The sequence below is a fragment of the Bombus pascuorum genome, chromosome 2 (assembly GCF_905332965.1).
Source record: "Bombus pascuorum chromosome 2, iyBomPasc1.1, whole genome shotgun sequence".
NCBI classification, from domain to species: Eukaryota; Metazoa; Arthropoda; class Insecta; order Hymenoptera; family Apidae; genus Bombus; species Bombus pascuorum.
The window spans coordinates 12,879,249-12,899,031 of record NC_083489.1 but is presented as its reverse complement, the minus strand read 5'-3'; the positions used below and the strand labels follow the sequence as shown (position 1 = coordinate 12,899,031).

The window sequence follows — 19,783 nt, the reverse complement described above, 5'->3', positions numbered from 1 at the left end:
TAAATTACTAGAAAATGTGAAAGAAAATTTAAAACTCCTATTTTAGCACTGCCAGGAATACAGTATTGTTTAAATATATTAAGAAAAATCTATGTAACTTGTAGAGGATAACACATATAATGCTATACAAATAGTTCTTTTGAACAAGTTTCAAATATATTCTACATAGGCTGCTATCTTATTAGAGATTTAAGAATAATTAGTGTCTTAAATTATTTAACCTTCACAAACAATATAACTATAAATTTCATTAAATATTTTTAATCTAAAATAGTTCTTGAAATTTCATAAGCTGGAAGTGTCAATGTTATATGGAAGTATCAATGCCATAATTTCTGATAGCTTTTTATTATTAACTTTCAACTTGCGCTTATTTAAAAATCAAATTTGCTTTGTACCATTATTCTTAATGATGTAATAAATGCAATTCTTAATGTGGAATGTACATCTCCAGCTTCGAGTACAGAAAAATATGCATACGTAAAAAAATATTTATAAACGATAGTAATAGTAAATTATGAATCACTGAAATATAACCCTTCACCAAAAATGTACAGAATTTAAATATCAACAGTATAGCATTTGTGTTTATCATTTTTTTTACAAATTCCTTTTAACGCTAACAGGTTGGTGTGTATTTCAATAATGTACAATCAGATCTAAATAGATAAACCTCTTTGTGGCTTAAAGAAATCTACAAAAATCTAATGATAAAAGTATAAACTAATCGTGGTTTTCATTTTAATGTAATAAAGCATACAGAGTAGATATTGATTTATAAAAACAAAACGAAAAGTTTACTAAGTACTATTTCATGCAAACATTTTTTCATTGAAAAGCAAAAAATATATCAACAAATACAATGACATAAAGAGAAAGGAACATCCAATAAGAAATTTAGAAATATACAATAATTTGTACAAAGAGATTCAATAAATTTTCAACATATCAAACTATATGTTTGTTAAAAAGAAAAAAATGATAAATGCATTATGGCTTAAATAACATTTTTAAACTTTTAATAAACGTAAGATGAAGAATGACATACTTTTCATACAGTTTTTTTTAAATGTGCTATTAAGTTGGACTTAATAGATTTTATTAATTACTGTTTCTTCATGCCTATTTTACACGTTAAATAAATGAGTATTGTTTAAGGTTATTGAAATGAATTTCCTGTGAATTTTTTTGCCATTGAAATATTGTCGTTACAGGTGCTGAATTTGATTATGAAACTGCTATGGTATCAGTAATTGGGCATGGTGTTACAGAAGTTTTGTAATGACAAAATGAGCAGTGCTTTTATATGACAGATTAACTATACAGTTATCACTAACTGAAGAGCTGCTCAGTGGCACGTTCCAAATCCCAATTGTATGAAGATAAAGCAACTCTTGCATTATGTTCCTCAATACCCATATCTGTTAGTCGCCTTATTTTATCATCTAAATCAGGCATCTTTGCTGGTCCTGTAAATAATTTTAGTGTTTATAGAAAAATTGAAATTACATGTTACGATTAATTCTCTACAATATGCACTTACCACCTGCATATACATATGTCCAATGTTTGGCAGTTTGACGAAACATTTCTGGATGTTCTTTATATTGCCTAGCCACTACAGCGTCTTGTGGATCATCTGGTTCTGCTGCAGATAGTAAAGCTTGTAATGATAGCAGTACCGTACGTAAAGTCATAGCAGCAGCCCTAAAAATCAGTATAAGAAATATAAAATATATTTCAAGCAGCATAAAACTCATTATTTTTTATCTTATTTAACAGAATTACATACCACTGGTCTTTCAATATATCTAAACATATAGCACCTGTTACGGAAGATATATTAGGGTGCCATATTTTTGTTATGAATCGTACCTACAAAAAAATTATATGCTTACTGAAATATAATAACTAAATTCCAAGAAATATATATAAATCAATTTTTTTTACTTATGATTGTAGAGTATTTGTAAAAAAGAAACTATAAATATAAAATTGAAATATATGATAAAACAAAGAACTCAGAAAAAGCTTTGTCATGTTTTAGGTTATATTAGCATGTCTTAACATTAAATAATACAAAATTATTACTTTAACATATATTAATCATATTGACTTACAAAGTGCTTACTTTAGGAGGATTGAAGGGATATGTCTCGGGAACTTTAATCTCGAGCACAAAATTACCTCCCTCATATGGTGTATCTGGCGGGCCTGCTATCTCACCTTTTAGTTCAGTAAAACTATCATTTACCAATTCAACTTTGATTGCACATTTTGCAACCTATAACAAAATTTAGACAGATTACTAAAAAGTACTAATATTTTCATTATCAGTTTATATTACCTTTAATTTACCTTAAATTTAGACCTTTTCTACAAGATACATACTTACATGAGTGAATATGGCTACAATTTGCATGAAACAAAATTAATCTTATACTTTTTAGATCTATAAACAAATGAATAATAAAAACACAAAAGTCAATAACATGAAAGCATAATTGTGGGTTATTATACTGCAATCGTCTAATGTATATTAATACTTAATCAGTTATGTAACTTTTTATACAAATTACAAAACATATTAGTTTTTATCAAATAACAATATTCTACAGAAGATGGTATTGCAGTGACACATATAAAATAATTCTTCTAAAACTGTGTGCAAGATATAACCAAATGACCTATTGACATTATCATCTGATACTGAATTGATGTAATATTTTATAGTGATAATTTACCATATTGTCACAACATAAAGATTGAGACATTCTAGTGTAATCTGCCTCTCTATAAACATGTGGAAATGATAAATGAAAACAAATATTCTTGGGCACATAGAATGGATCTCTCAGAACAACACAAGCGCAAACGAATATGTCAGTGCTCACAGAAATTTAAGGGAAATGGTACGTATTTAAACAAAAGATTTCATAGATGAAAGCATGTGTCAATCATTAATCTTATATTTAAACACAAAAAAATATGCATTATTTTGCATAATTGGAGTTACACATTAGTTCATTAAAATATCTAAAAAGTATAGAAAATTTATTCATAATTTTTTTTTTTCTCAAGCAAAAATATATGGTAGAAATATTTTTGAATACAACAAAACAGTAACATTTTATTCATAAATTTCGATGAGTTTAAATGCTGATGACAGTCAAGAATACCATACAACAGGTGCCTATGCTTTGTTCGCGGTGATTTTATCAACCAATGAATTGCGGCACATTTTTGTCACGCCACACATGATATTTCTTTGGGATAGTATAACATAACTGTACGATATTGTTTAGCAATTCTAATAATTATATCTGGAGTAAAAAACAAACGATACTTTTTAAAATTATAGAAAACTATTATTCACTCACCTCCTCGCTTCTTATAACCTCTTTAAATTCGCGTTGGATTCTCAATGCCGCGATGTTCGCCATAGCTTCCGAATCGGTGAAACAGTCAGTACACTGTCATCATCATTCGAATAGATTAACGAAGTTCGTTGAATGCGTCAACGTGCACAAAACCTCTAAGGTATTAGTATTTGGGTTTACTCTCTCTCTCTACTTAGAAAAACGAACGTTCTAACTCGTGTTCTATACTAAAATCTCCGCTCACGGATACATCCAATTTATCATTTAATCACTGCCGGCGCCACATTGATGAGAAAAGTTGACTGTCACTCGCTCGTGTTCACCCTTTTGAATTTTGTCTACGTTCACGTCGTTGCTCGTTATGGCGCCAATTTATAAATTATGGAAAAATGTAAATTTTAATAATAATTCAATTATTTGTAACTTATTTTTATCTTCTGTAAAAACATAAAAATGTGTCTCACATGTTTTTATATTTATACCAAAAGAAATATGCAGTAAAGAAATAACAATTTTAATTATCGAGATTATAAATTAATATATGAGATAAATTGAAATTTTCCAACGAACTAATTTTTCATTTACTTCGAATTACACATGATATAAAACTAAGCAAAAAATATAGTTAAAATCTTTAAATTATTTGTAAGATGTGTAATTTTAAGTATTATTACATAATGAAATTAGTTATTATTATACCTCCTAAACGTATGATTAGATTACTGCAATAATAATATACGTCATGAATAACATTTATAAAAATGTCATAATTTTCATCAAGCAATAATATAATCTTGTTGATATTTCTTAGTCTATTATTTTTTTAACGGAAAAAAATACACGATAAGAAATGCATTTGCGCGGTTATGTCCAACACTCGATGGGCGGAGTATAATATTAAACATCACATCCGGTTTTAAAAGCGTCCTCTGATTGGATAGTCTCTTTGTGGTTTCTGTTTTAGTGATGCCTGTGTCCCAGCCAGTGCGTGCTAAGAGTTTGTTACGCGCAAACTTAGAAAATTCTCGCGGGCGACTTTTACAAAGCAGAATGCCAAACATCAAAGTCTTTAGTGGCACATCGCATCCAGATTTGGCTCAACGTATCGTTGACAGACTCGGTATTGACATTGGAAAAGTTGTCACGAAGAAATTTAGTAACCTCGAAACATGGTAATGGTTCATTCACCGCTTTAACCACGTTATTGTCATTAGATTAAACTCAAGTCCCGACCACGTGTCATTTCAAATCTTATTGAAATTCCTCCTTTCTGGTATATCATTCCATAAGGTACAGAATATTTTTATCACCCCTGTATTGCCATTTCCATATATGTACCCGTTAATTCATCAACCCTACCAGAGTGCAAACAACCCTTTCGCGCAAGGCCGATTTTCTAGTATACTATAAAACCGCGATGTTTGAACTTGAAGGTCAACTAGTACAATTATTAATATACATTCTAACAATTTCTGACAGTAATATATACTTTCACAAATACTAGTACATAATTCTATAGAGTATTTTAACTTGTGTATAAACATGTGATAAATACATTTTTTTGCTATATTAGTACCTATACATATTTGGTTTTTATCATACAAGTATACAATTTTTTAATTGGAAAAATTTTAAGAATGAAAGAAATCAAGTATGTAGACTAAAATAAGTAAACTATACAGATTTTACTTTTGTGCTTGCATATGTTAGAGAACAATTGTAACTCTGATTTGTTGGTATATTAAGAATAAAAGGTAAACAACAATATCTCTAAATTTATACGTAAGTCGACTAATATATAACAGAAATTTATATTTATATGTGTTTATATATAATATGTTTCACTAATATGATATTAATTATATTTGTTTTGTTCATGTTCTTATTAGCGTGGAAATAGGAGAATCTGTTCGTGGAGAAGATGTATACATTGTACAAAGTGGAAGTGGAGAAGTAAATGACAACTTGATGGAATTATTGATTATGATCAATGCATGTAAAATTGCTTCTGCATCTCGAGTAACTGCTGTAATTCCTTGTTTCCCGTATGCAAGACAAGATAAGAAGGATAAGGTAGGACACATTGATAAGATAATGTATTTTAGTTTTTTACCTATTATAGTATTATGCATAGAAATTTAGTAAAATATAAAGAACTGATAATACTTTGAAATAATCGATAAAGTTTAATTCATTTAAATTACTTATATTGCCTTATAATTTTATGATTAGTATGTGGTATATCTTATAAGATAAATGTATGTGCTGTTTATATTTTACAAACATATTTGTGGAAATCTTATACCGAAACATTTTGTTTGTTTAGATTACATATGATGTATAATGTATGATGGTAAATTTAATTTAGACTGTATTATGATATTTGTTTGTCTTGTCGTTATTGACTATCCAACCGTAGATTTATCTATAAGTATCTATTTGCATATTATTGCATATTTATATATAAGGAAATTAGTAAAATCAATTAATTATTACCTTAAATAAATCATATAAAAAAGGTGTAAATATAAAACACTTATATAACAAAATAACTTATAGGAACTATGTTTTAATGAATCTAGTATTCTAGGTACATAATAGTCATCTTGTTGATTTATGTTATCAATTAATATGATTCCATTGCTTTGCACATGCAAATAAACTGGATACTCCTGTAGGGAGAAGAATGCTATGCTTATAATTTTTATAAAATAATATAATAGTTACATTCCTAATTTAGCCATGTATATATATTTTTATTTAAATGATTATTTATTATGTGCTTATTTCTCTTAAACACTTCTGACATAATAACATTATATACATATTTCAAATAATTTATGTAATAAGTTGTGGTTTTAATCAAAATTGTCTATTTTATATCTTCTGTAATTATGAGTACTGAAAAGTTTGACCCCGATAATAAGGAAAATATGGCTCACTAAAGAAAAAGTTAATTTTTTTTTATATGATATCTTCACAGGGTGGTGATGGACGTGACAACAGAAATTCTAAGAAACAAATTATCATGAAGTCAAACGAGTGGAAATTCAGGGTAACTTGTAGCGGTCTTTTTTTGCTCTATTCACTTTTAATAGCTTTGCAACAGGCCAGTGGAGTAATATCACTTTTGGAACGCAAAACATGTTTTCATCATCATACAAAATATACATATTTATAATATTTTGGCTTACATCATTGAGTCATACCAAATAGTAGTCTTGTTTAGCAGGATTACATTATTTACTATATTGTAATTATTTTTGCAAAATCATAACTAACATGAATTAATACTAATATTTAATTTTGACATATTCTACAAGGGAATGATTTAAAGTTTTAGATATATTGTCTAAACACTTTAAATATTTTATTTAGATATTCATTGCATGTAAATATACATGCAAAATTTCATATTTAAAGAAACAATGCACTGAAACTATATGTATGTCCACTGTTTAGCAAATTTCTTTCCATATATAAATATATAACATAGTATGCATGCAACAAATCAAGGGTCATATAGAATGTTAAAAAGTATTGATCATTCATCTTATACATTTTATGGGGTTGCTTGAAGATATGAAATACTAGGGAATAATGATATATGCATTGTTTAATGCAAATACTTAAGTCTCATATTCTTCTTGCATGAATTAATTTCTCAGAAATACAAGTATTTTAAATATTAATATTAATATTAAATATATTTATATATATTGTAACATTACATTTTACAAAGTGGCACATATTAATGAAACAAAATTTCATATAATTTTGCAATAAGTAATTAACAAAGCTGTAAACAACAAATATATTGTAACTGAAGCTGTGTTTAGTAATTATCAGAAGGTTATCAGAAGTTAGATAACCCACATGAATATTGCAAAATTAATATCACAATTCATCGAGGGGGGCCTTCCGTGCATTCATACTATAATATTTACCATCATTGTCTACTGAATGCAATTTATTTTAATGAATATCTTAAATTTATAAATATTTTAATAAATTTACTGGTATCCTTTTTAAGATGTTAATAACAAGTCGCCACAACATTTTAAAAAGAAATAAGCACAATGAAGGCATATTGGTTTAATGAAGATTAAATTAAAATAACACAATTATTATTGTTATCAAAATGTAGTCTTTGATAAGTAATCTCCAAATACAATAGATTGTAATGAGGAAGAAATATTATTAAAATAATTCTTGTCAAAAATTCATTTTACTTTTACATAAATTTCTGAATAGTTGGGTATTTTCAGGATTTTGTGCCCGACCTCTCTACAGTGAGTATAAGAACAACAAGATTGTAACGTTTGTCGAGTGTAACGTTTGTAATTATAACTCGATGAACAATTTGAGTTGTTATATCATTCTTAGTTTTTTACAAAATTTTCTTTGTAGGACTAACAAAACTTATATTTATTGCTATATGGCACAATGGTATCCCCATGAATGAATGAATGAATGAACTATTTGGTCATAGCATATTGATACCTGTATGAGAGGGCAAAATATTAATATAATAGCATTCTACATACATTTTTAATAATCTACATACACATAATGGGATACACACTTGTATGTTATATGGGTACTAATTATTATGTTGCTAAATATGTTGTTGTCCAAATATATTACTAATCATGAAATGCCTATCTTCTTAATGAAATAGTGCTTTGACAAGATAAAATTGTGATTGTGTTATTTAGGCAATAGAATGTTATGCCAATAAAATGATTTGCAAACAGATATTATTTTTTAAATATTAACATCAATTAGCTTCTTTGAAACATATTTATTACAGATAAGTTTATTAAGATAATTTTATCATTATTACCTCTCTGAACACAATGCATTTGTGTTTGTTCAAAGAATTTCACTGTTTCCTATTATAATATCAATGGTACATCAATATATTTATTATATATTTTGGTCATAACTGCAAAGTTCTATAACTTTATTTTATTTTCCCAAATATCCTTAAATGTTTTCATGAAAAATTAAGGTATCAGAATGCACTGTGTTCTGTATTGTAATTTATAAGTTTGAATTTTGCTTTACTTACATTTTCCTGTTGAATCTAACTGGGATGCATTTGCAACATATTGTTTTCGTTTTTATCTGTATGTACACACATACAATATAGTTTTAACGAATATCTCAATACATAGCCATTGTATTCATATTTTGTCCCCTCCAAAGAAAGAATCTTCTATTGTATAACATATCTTTTATAAAAATATATTTTGAATTATATACTCCTTCATTTATTGACCTTATAAAATGCTTTCTAAAAGGTCTCAAAAATTTTAATGGCAATATTTTCAAATTGCAGGATATTTCCAGTTGCAAATGGACTTCAGAGATTCATACAATTTCATGAGATTAAAATTAAATTTTATCTTCTTTTTTCAGAGTCGTGCGCCTATTTCAGCAAAGTTAGTAGCAAATATGTTGTCAGTAGCAGGAGCTGATCACATTATTACAATGGATTTGCATGCTAGTCAAATACAAGGATTTTTTGACATTCCAGTTGACAACTTATTTGCTGAACCAGCTGTTTTGAAATGGATTAAAGAAAATATTATAGAATGGCGAAACAGCATCATTGTTTCTCCAGATGCTGGTGGTGCTAAAAGGTAAACTTTAAAATTAGCATTAATCTAAAACAAATATATTATAGGAAAATTATCTCAACAGGGTAACATCTATTGCTGATCGATTAAATGTTGAATTTGCTCTTATACACAAAGAAAGGAAAAAGGCAAATGAAGTTGCTAGTATGGTATTAGTTGGAGATGTAAAAGACAGAGTTGCTATTCTAGTAGACGACATGGCCGACACTTGTGGCACTATTTGTCATGCAGCAGAAAAGCTTTTAGAAGCTGGAGCAACAAAAGTATATGCCATTTTAACACATGGAATTTTCAGTGGCCCAGCAATTAGTAGAATTAACAATGCATGTTTTGAAGCTGTGGTAGTAACAAATACCATTCCTCAAGATGGCCATATGCAGGATTGTCCAAAGATACAGGTAGATGAATAATTATAATATATATTTAACATATTTATATATTTGTATACTTGATTTTTGTATTGGTATATTTTAGTGTATCGATGTATCAATGATGTTCGCTGAGGCTGTAAGGCGGACTCATAACGGTGAATCTGTATCGTACCTGTTTTCAAATGTACCGTATTAGATGAAAATCTTCCTGATAATATACTCTTTCAAACTATGTAAGAAGAATGTAATCTTTTTACATCCGTTTATTGTTATTCTTAGTTTAGTTTAAACTAATTTGCCTATAAAAGAAACTTGGGATAAGCATCAATATCCCATTTTTAATTTGGTAACTATACATATTTTTTTTCGATAGAAATGTGTAGAAAGTAAAACATTAAATAGCTAAAACGTACTATATTGACCATTTCGGAAAAAAAAAAATAAGTTAATAAGTAATATATACAAAAAGATTGTCACTTAATATGCAGAATACATCATTTTCTCATTTAGGACATATAGCTATTATATTGTTTCACTTAAATTGTATAATTTGTTATTGCTATAAAATGTCGTAATGATCCTGACAGTTGTGTAAAACTGTATGAGGACAAAGGGTATCGTAACGAGTGCAAGTAGCCATTTATACGAGATACATACATATATGTATAATTAATTACGCCGTAGAGGCATATCTCATTTTTTACAGACATGTAAAAATTTGCAATATGTATGTACAATTTATCAACTGATAAGCACGTCAGAATAATTAACTTTTACAGCTCTAATATGATGTATTATAATATTCTAATACACTGTGGACTACGTTGTATACAATAGAAAAATGATGTCAAAAAGACATTGTATTTTTTTCAAGTATCTTTTACTACTACAGTTTTTAAAAATTAATGAACAAGTCGCTATTTATATGAACATATTTCTATTACCGGAAAAAATGATTGCCTCATTTAATAGAGGAAAGTGATTTTATAGTTAGCTTTGTATCAATATGATACAAAGATATAAATCAATATAAATACAGCAATGTTTACATGCAAATTTTTCTTAATTCGATAAAAGATGCTACCTGTTGATGAATTGGATATTATATTAAATATCTTTAAAAAATGCAATTTTAATTCTTTATTACTATAATAGAAAAATTATGTACATGATCATTTTACTATTAATTTACTGTTAATATTTTGGATATATTCATTAAATATTTAAAAAGTTATATTATGTATAAAATCTAACTGAAACAAGCTGTTACTTTACTAATTAAATATTAAATTGATTTGTTTAATTTTCGGTATTAATTATAACATATTGACCTACGGTATATAAGTTGCATTATAATACTCGGATATTATTATACACTACTGAACAGAATACAACTAATAAACATTGTTCGTTATATTGTAATTGAAGTTGTATCAGTCCATTGTAAAGAAGTTATTCACGACATATTTCTTAACTACAATACCAAATATTTTGTTGATATGACTAAGATTTTATATACACTTCAATATGATAGAAGTATCTGATTTAATGTGTAACTTAATTTATAGTACTATGTGCAACAATTTATGATGATGAAATTGTGTAATTTCTATATTCAAAATACATAGTACGCAAGGTTTTTATAATTTGTTTAGACATACATTTGTGACAATTTCTTAAAATATTATAAATTAAAACTTTATCTAAGTACAAAACTGTTCTATTTACATGTCATTATGTGTAAATAAAGATATCATAATTATAAAATTTTTATATTTGTACAAAATGTATGCTAAATATTACTTTCAACAATTTTTTAATATCTTCAAATGAACGATACTATTTTAAAATCATAATTTTTTTTACATCTGCCTTGTAATTTTCATTTTTTTACATAAGATTGTAATGCAAAAAATTTATAGAAATATACGAATAAATAAATTAAAATTTTTATACGTTTGTACATAAGAAATGTAACGAAATCTATCGTTATACTTTTTAATTTTGTTTATGATTTACAATGTTCAGGTGGTAATGTTATATCAAAGACTACTGGTGGATTACTTGGTAAATAATTTAAATCACAGGTTGATGCATTTACATATATGATTTTCCCATCAGATGAGATGCCATACCCTAAAAATTATAAGCATGTAATTCATTTAGAATAAAAAAAAATTTTATTTTGTACCTTCGTGTATATGACCAAAAACATGATACTTTGGTTTAACTCTATTTTGAACTGTAGAAAGTAACTCAACACATCCAGCTCTTACGCCACTACAACATAAATCTCCATGACCTACAGGAGGTGTGTGTGTTACAAGAATATCTGTGTCTGATGGTATCATTTCCCACTTTGAAAGGCATGCTTCTCCACGAGGTACATTAAATGCCCACTTATAAAATTCTGGTTGCCTGAAATATAGAAAAAATTTATTAGGAAACTATGATATATAAAATGTCTTTATAATACTGAAATAAATACTTACCATGGAGTACCATATATTTTTATTCCATGTATTATAGTTTCTGAATCTTCTAAATAAGTGCAATTTGTCAAATATTCTTTAACGTTCGTAGTCTGTATTGCTTCTGCAAGAGTATCCTTAGACATTCCTAATGTAGGTATATTGTCAAGAATACTGGTCCCTGTATGTTTTTGACGATTTCCACTGGTTTGTAATGAAAAGGGATGAGTAAATGTGGGATCAAAGCTAAGTTCATGATTACCAGCTATAACAATTTTATTTTTATGTGGCAAATTACCTGCAACAAAATGATTATTATCAACTAATATTATTAAGCTAAAAAAATGAGCTTTTCTGTTTGACGTTACCAATCCAATTATTAAATTCTATGACTTCTTGCAAACTACCACATTTTGTAAAATCTCCAGCATGTATAAACACATCTCCCATGGGTATATCGAATTTTATGAATGGTGTTAATGAATGAGTATCACTCATACAAACAACACGGAGCTAAAATATAATAAAATACCACAATAAATTGTATTTTTACCCTTAGTATTATAATACCATACGAGTTTTGTATATTGGCTATTATAGGTTAGATTCAACGGATGTTTGTAATAAAAATGATGACAAGTAATTTGAACTTTTTACTTTATCATTTGCTGCTTCAGTTGTTGGAAGTTTGGTATTTATTTTAATCACTTTTTGCTGCTGTGACAGTTCACGCCAAGCTGCTGTAGGATTGTTTGTTAATGGATGAATATCTATCATCATGCTGAAGAGATTGCAATAGTCGCTTGTCAATTTCAATTATTATTATAGCAAAAAAATGAAATTAGCATACATAATACACTAATTAACACACAGCTACTTTTCTATATACATTAGCTTAAGTTCATGTTGTACCTTCCACATAAAAATATTAATTACTTGGTCGACAAAGACGATTCAACATCGACTGGTAGATTTATTTCCCTTCCTTATGAGAATTTAAACGATTATAGTTTGTTATTTTGTTCATAAATAATGTTATATTTTTTACAACTTATTATTCGTAAATTAATTAAATAAACACTTATTAAATTATTAAGTAATTTAAATCCAGTTTAATGCAATTCTTAAATCTTCCGAAAATATTTAAATGTCGAAGAAGTGACCAAAATTTTCGCGCCTTCTCATGTATATAAAATTAGTATTAAATAGTTTTATCAATATTAAGACTTCATGTCATAAAATAAGTCTAATTTATAAAAAGATAAATATTATAAAAAATTATAACTGCGAAACATACTTAATCTACAAATATATGTTTACCAAAAGAAAAAGATTATAACAAATATTAAAATAACCAATCAGTTATTTACTTCCAAAGCTTTATACTAGATTCATGATATATATATATATATATATATACTTTAGCTTTATGTACAACATACAGTGTTAATAAAGTATGTAATTAGTAAGTTATAATATATTTATGAACATAGTCTTATTTGTTCAAATACTAATTATCTTAGGTATTTATTTCATAAGTAATGATAGTTGGTAGTCGTTGATGTACTTTGGTCTGCAAGGACAGTGATTTGCAGCATTTGTTGGAAATTCTGATAAATATCTCGGTTAAAGTAAGTGCCTTATGTACAAACTTTGTGAATTTTCAATACTTGCAAAAGTAAGAATACCGATAAAAGTTTGAAATTAAAGAACTTCTTAAAATTAAAAGTAAAAACAAAGAAACGTCAAAATGTTTTCACGAACGGTAAGTACTGTATAAGACATGAAATTTTATATAAAAGTTAAATAATAGGTGATATAGATATGCATAACTTTCATTATTGTGCAAACGTTATTGTTTTTTGAGCTGTTAAAGATATTAATGATATATCATATGCCTTGTTAGATAATGAAAAGTGTAAAGTATCAAAAGGTGATGAGAACATTTTCATCAACATCTGATTATGCTATAGGATATAACTTTGGTTAGTACAACAAACAGAAAATGACAATAACATAGTTATATTTGTAAAACTAAAAATATCTTTTATTATATATTTTTATAATACCCACTTTAGAACTAAATGATATGCAAAGAGAAATGCAAGAATTGGCTCGCAAATTTACAAAAGAAGAAATCATTCCAGCAGCTGCTGAATATGATAGAAGTGGAAAATATCCATGGGATATTGTGAAAAAAGCATGGAGTTTGGGTTTATTAAATAAACATATTCCTGAACATTGTGGTATTCTTACAGACTTATATAATTTAAAAAATACAAAATTTTCAGGGATAAATTATATATATATGAACTATTATTATAGGAGGAATGAATGTTGGTACTTTTGAAGGTTGTTTAGTTGGAGAGGAATTTGCTTATGGCTGTACAGGAATATCAACCGCATTAGAAGGATCAGGATTAGGTGTAAGTTCATTTTGCAATGTTTCTATTTACATAAAATAATGGTATTTAAAATTTTTTACAGCAAGCTCCTGTAATTGCATTTGGAACAAAAGAACAACACAAAAAATATCTTGGAAGACTTATTGAAGAACCACTTGTTGCTGTAAGATAATCAAATTTATTAATTCCTAATAATTTAATACATTTACAATATAAAAATTATAGGCATATTGTGTTACCGAACCTGGAGCTGGATCAGATGTTGCAGGTATCAAAACAAAGGCTGAAAAGAAAGGAAATGAGTGGATCATTAATGGAACAAAAATGTGGATAACAAATGGAGGTGTTGCTAATTGGTATATTGAATTTATCAGTAATTTATTTGTCACTAAATTATGTCTATATTCACTATATAAAATAATCACTTATATAGGTATTTTCTATTAGCAAGGACAAATCCTGATCCAAAAGCTCCAGCTGGTAAAGCTTTCACAGCTTTTATCGTAGAACGCGAGTATGAAGGTGTAATACCCGGTCGAAAAGTAAAGATTGTTCTTAATAAATTATTTTTCATTGCATATTTTTAGAATTTCAAAATAAATCTATTTTGTGTTGAAACAGGAATTAAACATGGGTCAAAGAGCTTCTGATACTCGAATGATAACATTCGAAGACGTCCGTGTTCCACAAGAAAATGTTTTGGGCAAAGAAGGCGAAGGATTTAAGATTGCTATGAAAACTTTTGATAGAACTAGACCAATGGTAGAACAATGAAAATACTCCTTAAAGATAACCAATTATAAACTGTAATATTCAAATGTTGTTTCTTATTCCCTTCATAGGTTGCAGCCTCATCTGTCGGTCTAGCTCAAAGAGCTCTTGACGAAGCTGTAAAATACGCAACACAACGTAAAACTTTTAATAAAATCATAGGAGAACATCAAGCTGTAGCATTCATGCTCGCAGATATGTCGATCGGTGTTGAGACTGCTAGACTTGCATGGATGAAGGCAGCTTGGGCTGCCGATCGTAGTCTTCCAATAGCTACAAATCTTGCTAGCATTGCAAAGTGTTATGGTGGTGATGTAGCCAACAAATGTGCAACAGATGCTGTTCAAGTATATTATTATTATACAATATATTTATCTTTTTTAAAAAGTAAAAGTAATTATTTCATATTCGAAATTATTTACAGATTTTCGGTGGTGCTGGATTCAACACCGAATATCCAGTAGAAAAATTGATGCGAGATGCAAAAATTTATCAAATTTACGAAGGTACTGCGCAAATCCAGAGACTTATAATCTCGCGTTATCTACTTTCTGAGGCTACTCAGAAAAATACATAATTTTTCTAACAAGAATTTTGTGCAATTATAAAAAATATTAATTCTTTAAAAGTATTATATTATATATATATATTTTTATAAAATTTGTAATAACATTTTGTATGTTTGTTATAACATTTTGTATATTAATTAAACGTTAAAATTTTGCACCTTGTTAATTTTTTATAAATACTTTGAAAAATATTTAAAAGTATTATATTATATATATATTTTTATAAAATTTGTTATAACATTTTGTATATTAACTAAACGTTAAAATCTTGCACCTTGTTAATTTTTTATAAATACTTTGAAATATATATTTTATTATAGAAAAACATAAAGGAGAAGAAACGTGACAATTTTGCATTTCATATTTCGCGCTGATCGGTGTTAGATAGCGCTGCAAACGTTGTTCGAAAGCGTTAGTCAAGTGTATTGTACAATGAAAAGGGATTACATCGCATTATGTCCGTCAGGTCATAGTTTTTACACGGTTATATTTGGTGAAGTCGTGCGTGGCGAGTTATGCAACATTTGGTGTAAAAGCGCCCCATAATAAGACGTCCAGATATTGTGACATCTGACCTACTTAGACGGTATCGTCATATTTAAGGCAGTGGTAAATTGACAACATTTATAACGTGAAAAACGTATCTGACAGCCTTTCAATTTGCAGATTCTAACTGCCTGCAAACACGGGGGAACTAGGGAATCTTTCGGAAATTGCGTCTTTCCGTGATACATTATTGGAACACAGTGCCGTGACTAGCAAATTCTGGTACCCACTAAAACCTCGCTCGATACGTTCCTTCTCTCAAAATACTTTCCCTTTTGTTATTGTTCGATGTGGTACAATTGAAAGTAAACAGTTGGAAGATTATTCCAATGTTCGAGGCTTCATACATTAAATTTCGACGAGCTCTTTCTACATCATGTAGCGTGTACGAGATCGGTATAGTTAATATTTTCCCTTTCGTTATCCACTGCCGTGCCTATGAATGGTAAAATTGGGCGCAAATTAAATGGTTAGCTTATTCTTACAAGACAGATATACCATACCATAGTAAAAATCAACATTCTTCGATTTTATTTCAAACCGAACAATCGATTCTTTTATCTACGATTATTCAAATTTATAACTTTTTAACGCCTATTTAACTAGTATCTTTTAATTTTGTTCAAAATTACAATTGCACACTCGTCGAAACATTTAATTCGATAAAGCGGAATAATAGCATTGAAGAACAACATTCGTAATTCAATAAAGCGATATCACATTTTTAAAAATTAATGAGTCAAAAATTAAACTTTCCTTATAATACGAGAATACGTTTCATATCTCTGATGTTCAAGGCTCGTTAAAACAAAGCCACTCAACGCGTACATTGCAGATCGAAAAGGGAACGTAAAAGAATTTGCATTCTGTTTTTTCGAGTTTTGATCTCATAAATATAACGCGCCTAATTTTGCCTCGATCGTTCTAATTAAACCTTGACTGCCGATCGAATTAACGCGTATGACACGTCGAGAAAAGACTTGGAAACGTACATTAATAGATGTATAGAAATGGCAAGAATCGCAACAAGGTGGGCGACGGAAAGCGTGATTTGGACGCGCGGTACCGATAAAAAGAATCAACGGCGGGCACCGGCGCTAAGCACACGGTCCTGGAACTCGTGCTGTCAGAGCGCAGCGGTGCGCCGGACGCTCGCTTGACTAAGGGAGTGCCCGTCCCGATGCAAAGTGTAAGTGAAGTGGCCTACAGACCTACATTTGTCTAACGTTCGATTTTTTTCGAGCCGGCGGACAGGAGGTTAATAATCCGCGCGGGGCTCATTTTTCCGCGGGCGTGTGTGATGTCGCTGTTATGTGATATACTGATGTTTGGTTGAAAGAGACGGTGTAGTTTCGGTACGCTCAGACGGCGCTGGCCGGCGCGGGGAGCGTAGTAGTAAAAAGAGAGGAGGACAGCAAGAGCGTGCGCACACGAGGAGAAAGAGAGAAGGAGACAGAGAGGGAACGTATACAGAGAGAGGAATAAAGAAGGAAGAACAGCGAGCGCGCGCGGTTCCGTTGATTAGACAAAGAGGAAGGGAAACGGGACAGACAGATAGATAGACGGGGGTAAGAAAGAGAGCGAGGGCACGTAAGAGAGTGTGTAGGTGTTTCGAGAGAAGTGCGTGCGCTCGAGGACGACGTGCAGGAGGAGGGACCCCCGTCTGTCTGTCTGCTGGAATGCACGAGGGCCGAATGGCTACAGGGGCAGGGGAAGGTGGGGGCCACACGGCCCTCGAGAACACCACCGCGACGGCCCTTACGGAATCATCGTCGTCATCCTCCTCCTCCTCGGTACCGACGATTCTCGCCGAAAACAATACAGCGACTAATCTACCTTTGCCGGGACCTCAACAACAGACTCTTCATCAGGTACAACAGCAACAGCAAACTCAACAACAACAACAACAACAGCAACAACAACAACAACAGCAAACGCACTCACGACCACCGGTCAGCTTGGTCACTGATCTGCCAGCGAATGATACATCAGGTAACCTCAACCACTCATTTCTATGCTCTCGAGTTCTTTGTTGCCGCAGTATACCGCTTGCCAAACTCTCTTTTTCTTTCTCCCGCTACTTTGCCTTCTCTCAACGCTTCACTCTCACTCTTTGCTGTTTCTGCCTCTCGCTTTCGCTTTCGCTTTCAACCGTCTACCTCTCGCTTTGTGCGTATAGTCTTTCGTCCTTTCCGTCTATCCTCTACTCGCTAACACTAGTACGTTGCTTTCCCTCTCTCCCACTCCCTTTTTTTTCTCTATTATTCGCCTGCTTGTACTCGTTTTGTCCATTTTTCGTTCGACTCGGTCCACCTTCGAAGTTACAGGTACATACGATTTCGCTCTTCCTCATTGCGCGACGTAACAAAGCGTTACGTCTTTTTCCTGTTTTGCACTTTGTCTACTCGACTTTTTTTACGCTCATGAGTACCAAGCATAAGTACCAATTACATATATGTAACCAGTAAGTAGAAACATACCACATTTTTATCATAATTCGTGTTAACGAAATACATAAATACGAAACCGAGTTTCATTTATCGATTCTCCGTTTAATAAGTATACGTGTCTATTACCCGTTAATTCCTTTAGGCTTATTAGCAATCTTTATCTATACCTATGTATAAATAGCAGTTAATCGCGAAGGTATCGAGCGTAACCGTATGCACGATTTAAATTACCCGCCGCGTGAGACAAACTCAACCGCATTCCATATGGAACAAGTTTCACTGAAAAGTTCCTAGAAATATCGTCAGAAGGAAAGGAAAAACTATGGCAAAAAAGTAGTAGACGAAGGCAACACGATGGCGATAAAAATGCAAGAGTGTGCGAAATAACCTGACAACGATGGTTTGTACCTGAAGAACGATAAGAGATAGAAAAGTAGACGGAATCGGATATCGTATTAGTATTTGTTGGCGTGCGCGATAAAATTTAGCTGGTCGTCACTGGGAATCGGGGGTTGCGCGCGATTCTACGAACGTCACGAGTGGCTTTCGCGCGCAACAGGCGTTCCGTCGCGAATTCCGCAGTAGCGACGATGCAAACGAGCCGTGTGCCCGGTCGCTGCCACATCTCGCCTCAGATTTAGAACAGACAACCTTCAGAACGTTTTCTTTATGAACTCACACCGTCCCGATGCTTCGCGAACGAAACGCAGCAATTCGATGAAGCGAGACGTTTATTTGTATTTGCAATGTTTCACCCTTTCTGTTCCAACCCTTATATTTAACACTAGTTCTGATCTAGCATGATATATCGTAAACGATTGCAGAAGGAATCTTTTGGGATCAAGTCCATTTTTATTAATTTCTTCATTTCGAATAATTTGGTAGATTCATAAATATAAATTTCCCGAAAATAGATAATAACTGTGTGAAATTTTGTAAATAGGTAAAGGATGATTTTTGTGATATTCAATAGGATGCAAGGATATTTAATTTCACAAGCAATACAAAGGGAATAGTTTTATTAACATGGAATTCATTATTGAATTTTTAAATCGATTATTATGTTTTTTGTTTATGGCCTGCGTATCGCGTACTATTCGTAGTTAATGATTGTGCGTTTGAATATTGAATATTTTGAAATCATTCAAAGTTCTCAATATTTTTAAGATTGGAAT

At 30.3% G+C, this 19,783-nt stretch overlaps 4 protein-coding genes across 9 annotated transcripts; 2 read left to right on the top strand and 2 right to left on the bottom strand.

Annotated features, from left to right (window-relative positions):
- Positions 1–997: 997 nt before the first annotated feature.
- Positions 998–3,716, bottom strand: LOC132916552 (ubiquitin-conjugating enzyme E2-22 kDa). Its single transcript, XM_060976657.1, has 5 exons — positions 3,381–3,716; positions 2,132–2,284; positions 1,793–1,875; positions 1,544–1,707; positions 998–1,469 (listed from the first exon to the last, which is right to left on the bottom strand). The coding sequence occupies exons 1-5, from the start codon at positions 3,441–3,443 to the stop codon at positions 1,333–1,335; spliced, it is 600 nt and encodes a 199-aa protein (XP_060832640.1). The 5' UTR covers positions 3,444–3,716; the 3' UTR covers positions 998–1,332.
- LOC132916549 (ribose-phosphate pyrophosphokinase 1) lies at positions 2,747–10,526 on the top strand. Of its 4 annotated transcripts, XM_060976651.1 has the most exons (8): positions 2,747–2,912; positions 4,345–4,552; positions 5,270–5,453; positions 6,364–6,435; positions 7,649–7,672; positions 8,805–9,028; positions 9,090–9,423; positions 9,500–10,526. In XM_060976651.1, exons 1-8 carry the CDS (start codon positions 2,810–2,812, stop codon positions 9,590–9,592), a joined length of 1,242 nt encoding a protein of 413 aa, XP_060832634.1. In that variant the 5' UTR covers positions 2,747–2,809; the 3' UTR covers positions 9,593–10,526. The 4 variants fall into 4 exon arrangements, with proteins under 4 accessions (XP_060832634.1, XP_060832636.1, XP_060832635.1 ...); XM_060976653.1 differs by lacking the exon at positions 6,364–6,435 and having other exon boundaries at positions 2,748–2,912; XM_060976652.1 differs by lacking the exon at positions 7,649–7,672 and having other exon boundaries at positions 2,748–2,912.
- An 854-nt stretch (positions 10,527–11,380) lies between these two features.
- Positions 11,381–12,902, bottom strand: LOC132916551 (metallophosphoesterase domain-containing protein 1). Of its 2 annotated transcripts, none has more exons than XM_060976656.1 (6): positions 12,780–12,902; positions 12,525–12,648; positions 12,236–12,380; positions 11,889–12,165; positions 11,588–11,814; positions 11,381–11,532 (listed from the first exon to the last, which is right to left on the bottom strand). In XM_060976656.1, exons 2-6 carry the CDS (start codon positions 12,645–12,647, stop codon positions 11,405–11,407), a joined length of 900 nt encoding a protein of 299 aa, XP_060832639.1. In that variant the 5' UTR covers position 12,648; positions 12,780–12,902; the 3' UTR covers positions 11,381–11,404. The 2 variants fall into 2 exon arrangements, with proteins under 2 accessions (XP_060832639.1, XP_060832638.1); XM_060976655.1 differs by having other exon boundaries at positions 12,757–12,892.
- A 320-nt stretch (positions 12,903–13,222) lies between these two features.
- Positions 13,223–17,626, top strand: LOC132916548 (medium-chain specific acyl-CoA dehydrogenase, mitochondrial). 2 transcript variants are annotated; one of them, XM_060976648.1, is made up of 12 exons: positions 13,223–13,321; positions 13,391–13,632; positions 13,774–13,852; positions 13,946–14,113; positions 14,193–14,293; positions 14,355–14,435; positions 14,498–14,628; positions 14,706–14,814; positions 14,894–15,034; positions 15,115–15,390; positions 15,468–16,198; positions 16,279–17,626. In XM_060976648.1, the coding sequence occupies exons 2-11, from the start codon at positions 13,618–13,620 to the stop codon at positions 15,618–15,620; spliced, it is 1,254 nt and encodes a 417-aa protein (XP_060832631.1). In that variant the 5' UTR covers positions 13,223–13,321; positions 13,391–13,617; the 3' UTR covers positions 15,621–16,198; positions 16,279–17,626. The 2 variants fall into 2 exon arrangements, with proteins under 2 accessions (XP_060832631.1, XP_060832632.1); XM_060976649.1 differs by lacking the exon at positions 13,223–13,321 and having other exon boundaries at positions 13,369–13,632.
- Positions 17,627–19,783: the final 2,157 nt, after the last annotated feature.

Bases quoted from the DNA above. Each gene is read 5' to 3' on its own strand.
- LOC132916549 (XM_060976651.1), top strand. From the start codon at position 2,810: ATGATAAATGAAAACAAATATTCTTGGGCACATAGAATGGATCTCTCA. The intron at 2,913-4,344 runs GTACGTATTTAA...TTTCTGTTTTAG, and splicing joins ACAGAAATTTAAGGGAAATG to TGATGCCTGTGTCCCAGCCA. The intron at 5,454-6,363 runs GTAGGACACATT...ATATCTTCACAG, and splicing joins GACAAGATAAGAAGGATAAG to GGTGGTGATGGACGTGACAA.
- LOC132916552 (XM_060976657.1), bottom strand. From the start codon at position 3,443: ATGGCGAACATCGCGGCATTGAGAATCCAACGCGAATTTAAAGAGGTT. The intron at 1,876-2,131 runs GTAAGCACTTTG...ATTTTTTTGTAG, and splicing joins ATCCCTTCAATCCTCCTAAA to GTACGATTCATAACAAAAAT. The intron at 1,470-1,543 runs GTAAGTGCATAT...AATTATTTACAG, and splicing joins GACATATGTATATGCAGGTG to GACCAGCAAAGATGCCTGAT.
- LOC132916551 (XM_060976655.1), bottom strand. From the start codon at position 12,788: ATGTGGAAGGTACAACATGAACTTAAGCTAAT. The intron at 12,649-12,756 runs GTATATAGAAAA...CAATCTCTTCAG, and splicing joins CAACATGAACTTAAGCTAAT to CATGATGATAGATATTCATC. The intron at 12,166-12,235 runs GTAACGTCAAAC...ATTTTGTTGCAG, and splicing joins AGAATTTAATAATTGGATTG to GTAATTTGCCACATAAAAAT.
- LOC132916548 (XM_060976648.1), top strand. The intron at 14,436-14,497 runs GTAAGATAATCA...TAAAAATTATAG, and splicing joins TTGAAGAACCACTTGTTGCT to GCATATTGTGTTACCGAACC. The intron at 14,629-14,705 runs GTATATTGAATT...TCACTTATATAG, and splicing joins AATGGAGGTGTTGCTAATTG to GTATTTTCTATTAGCAAGGA.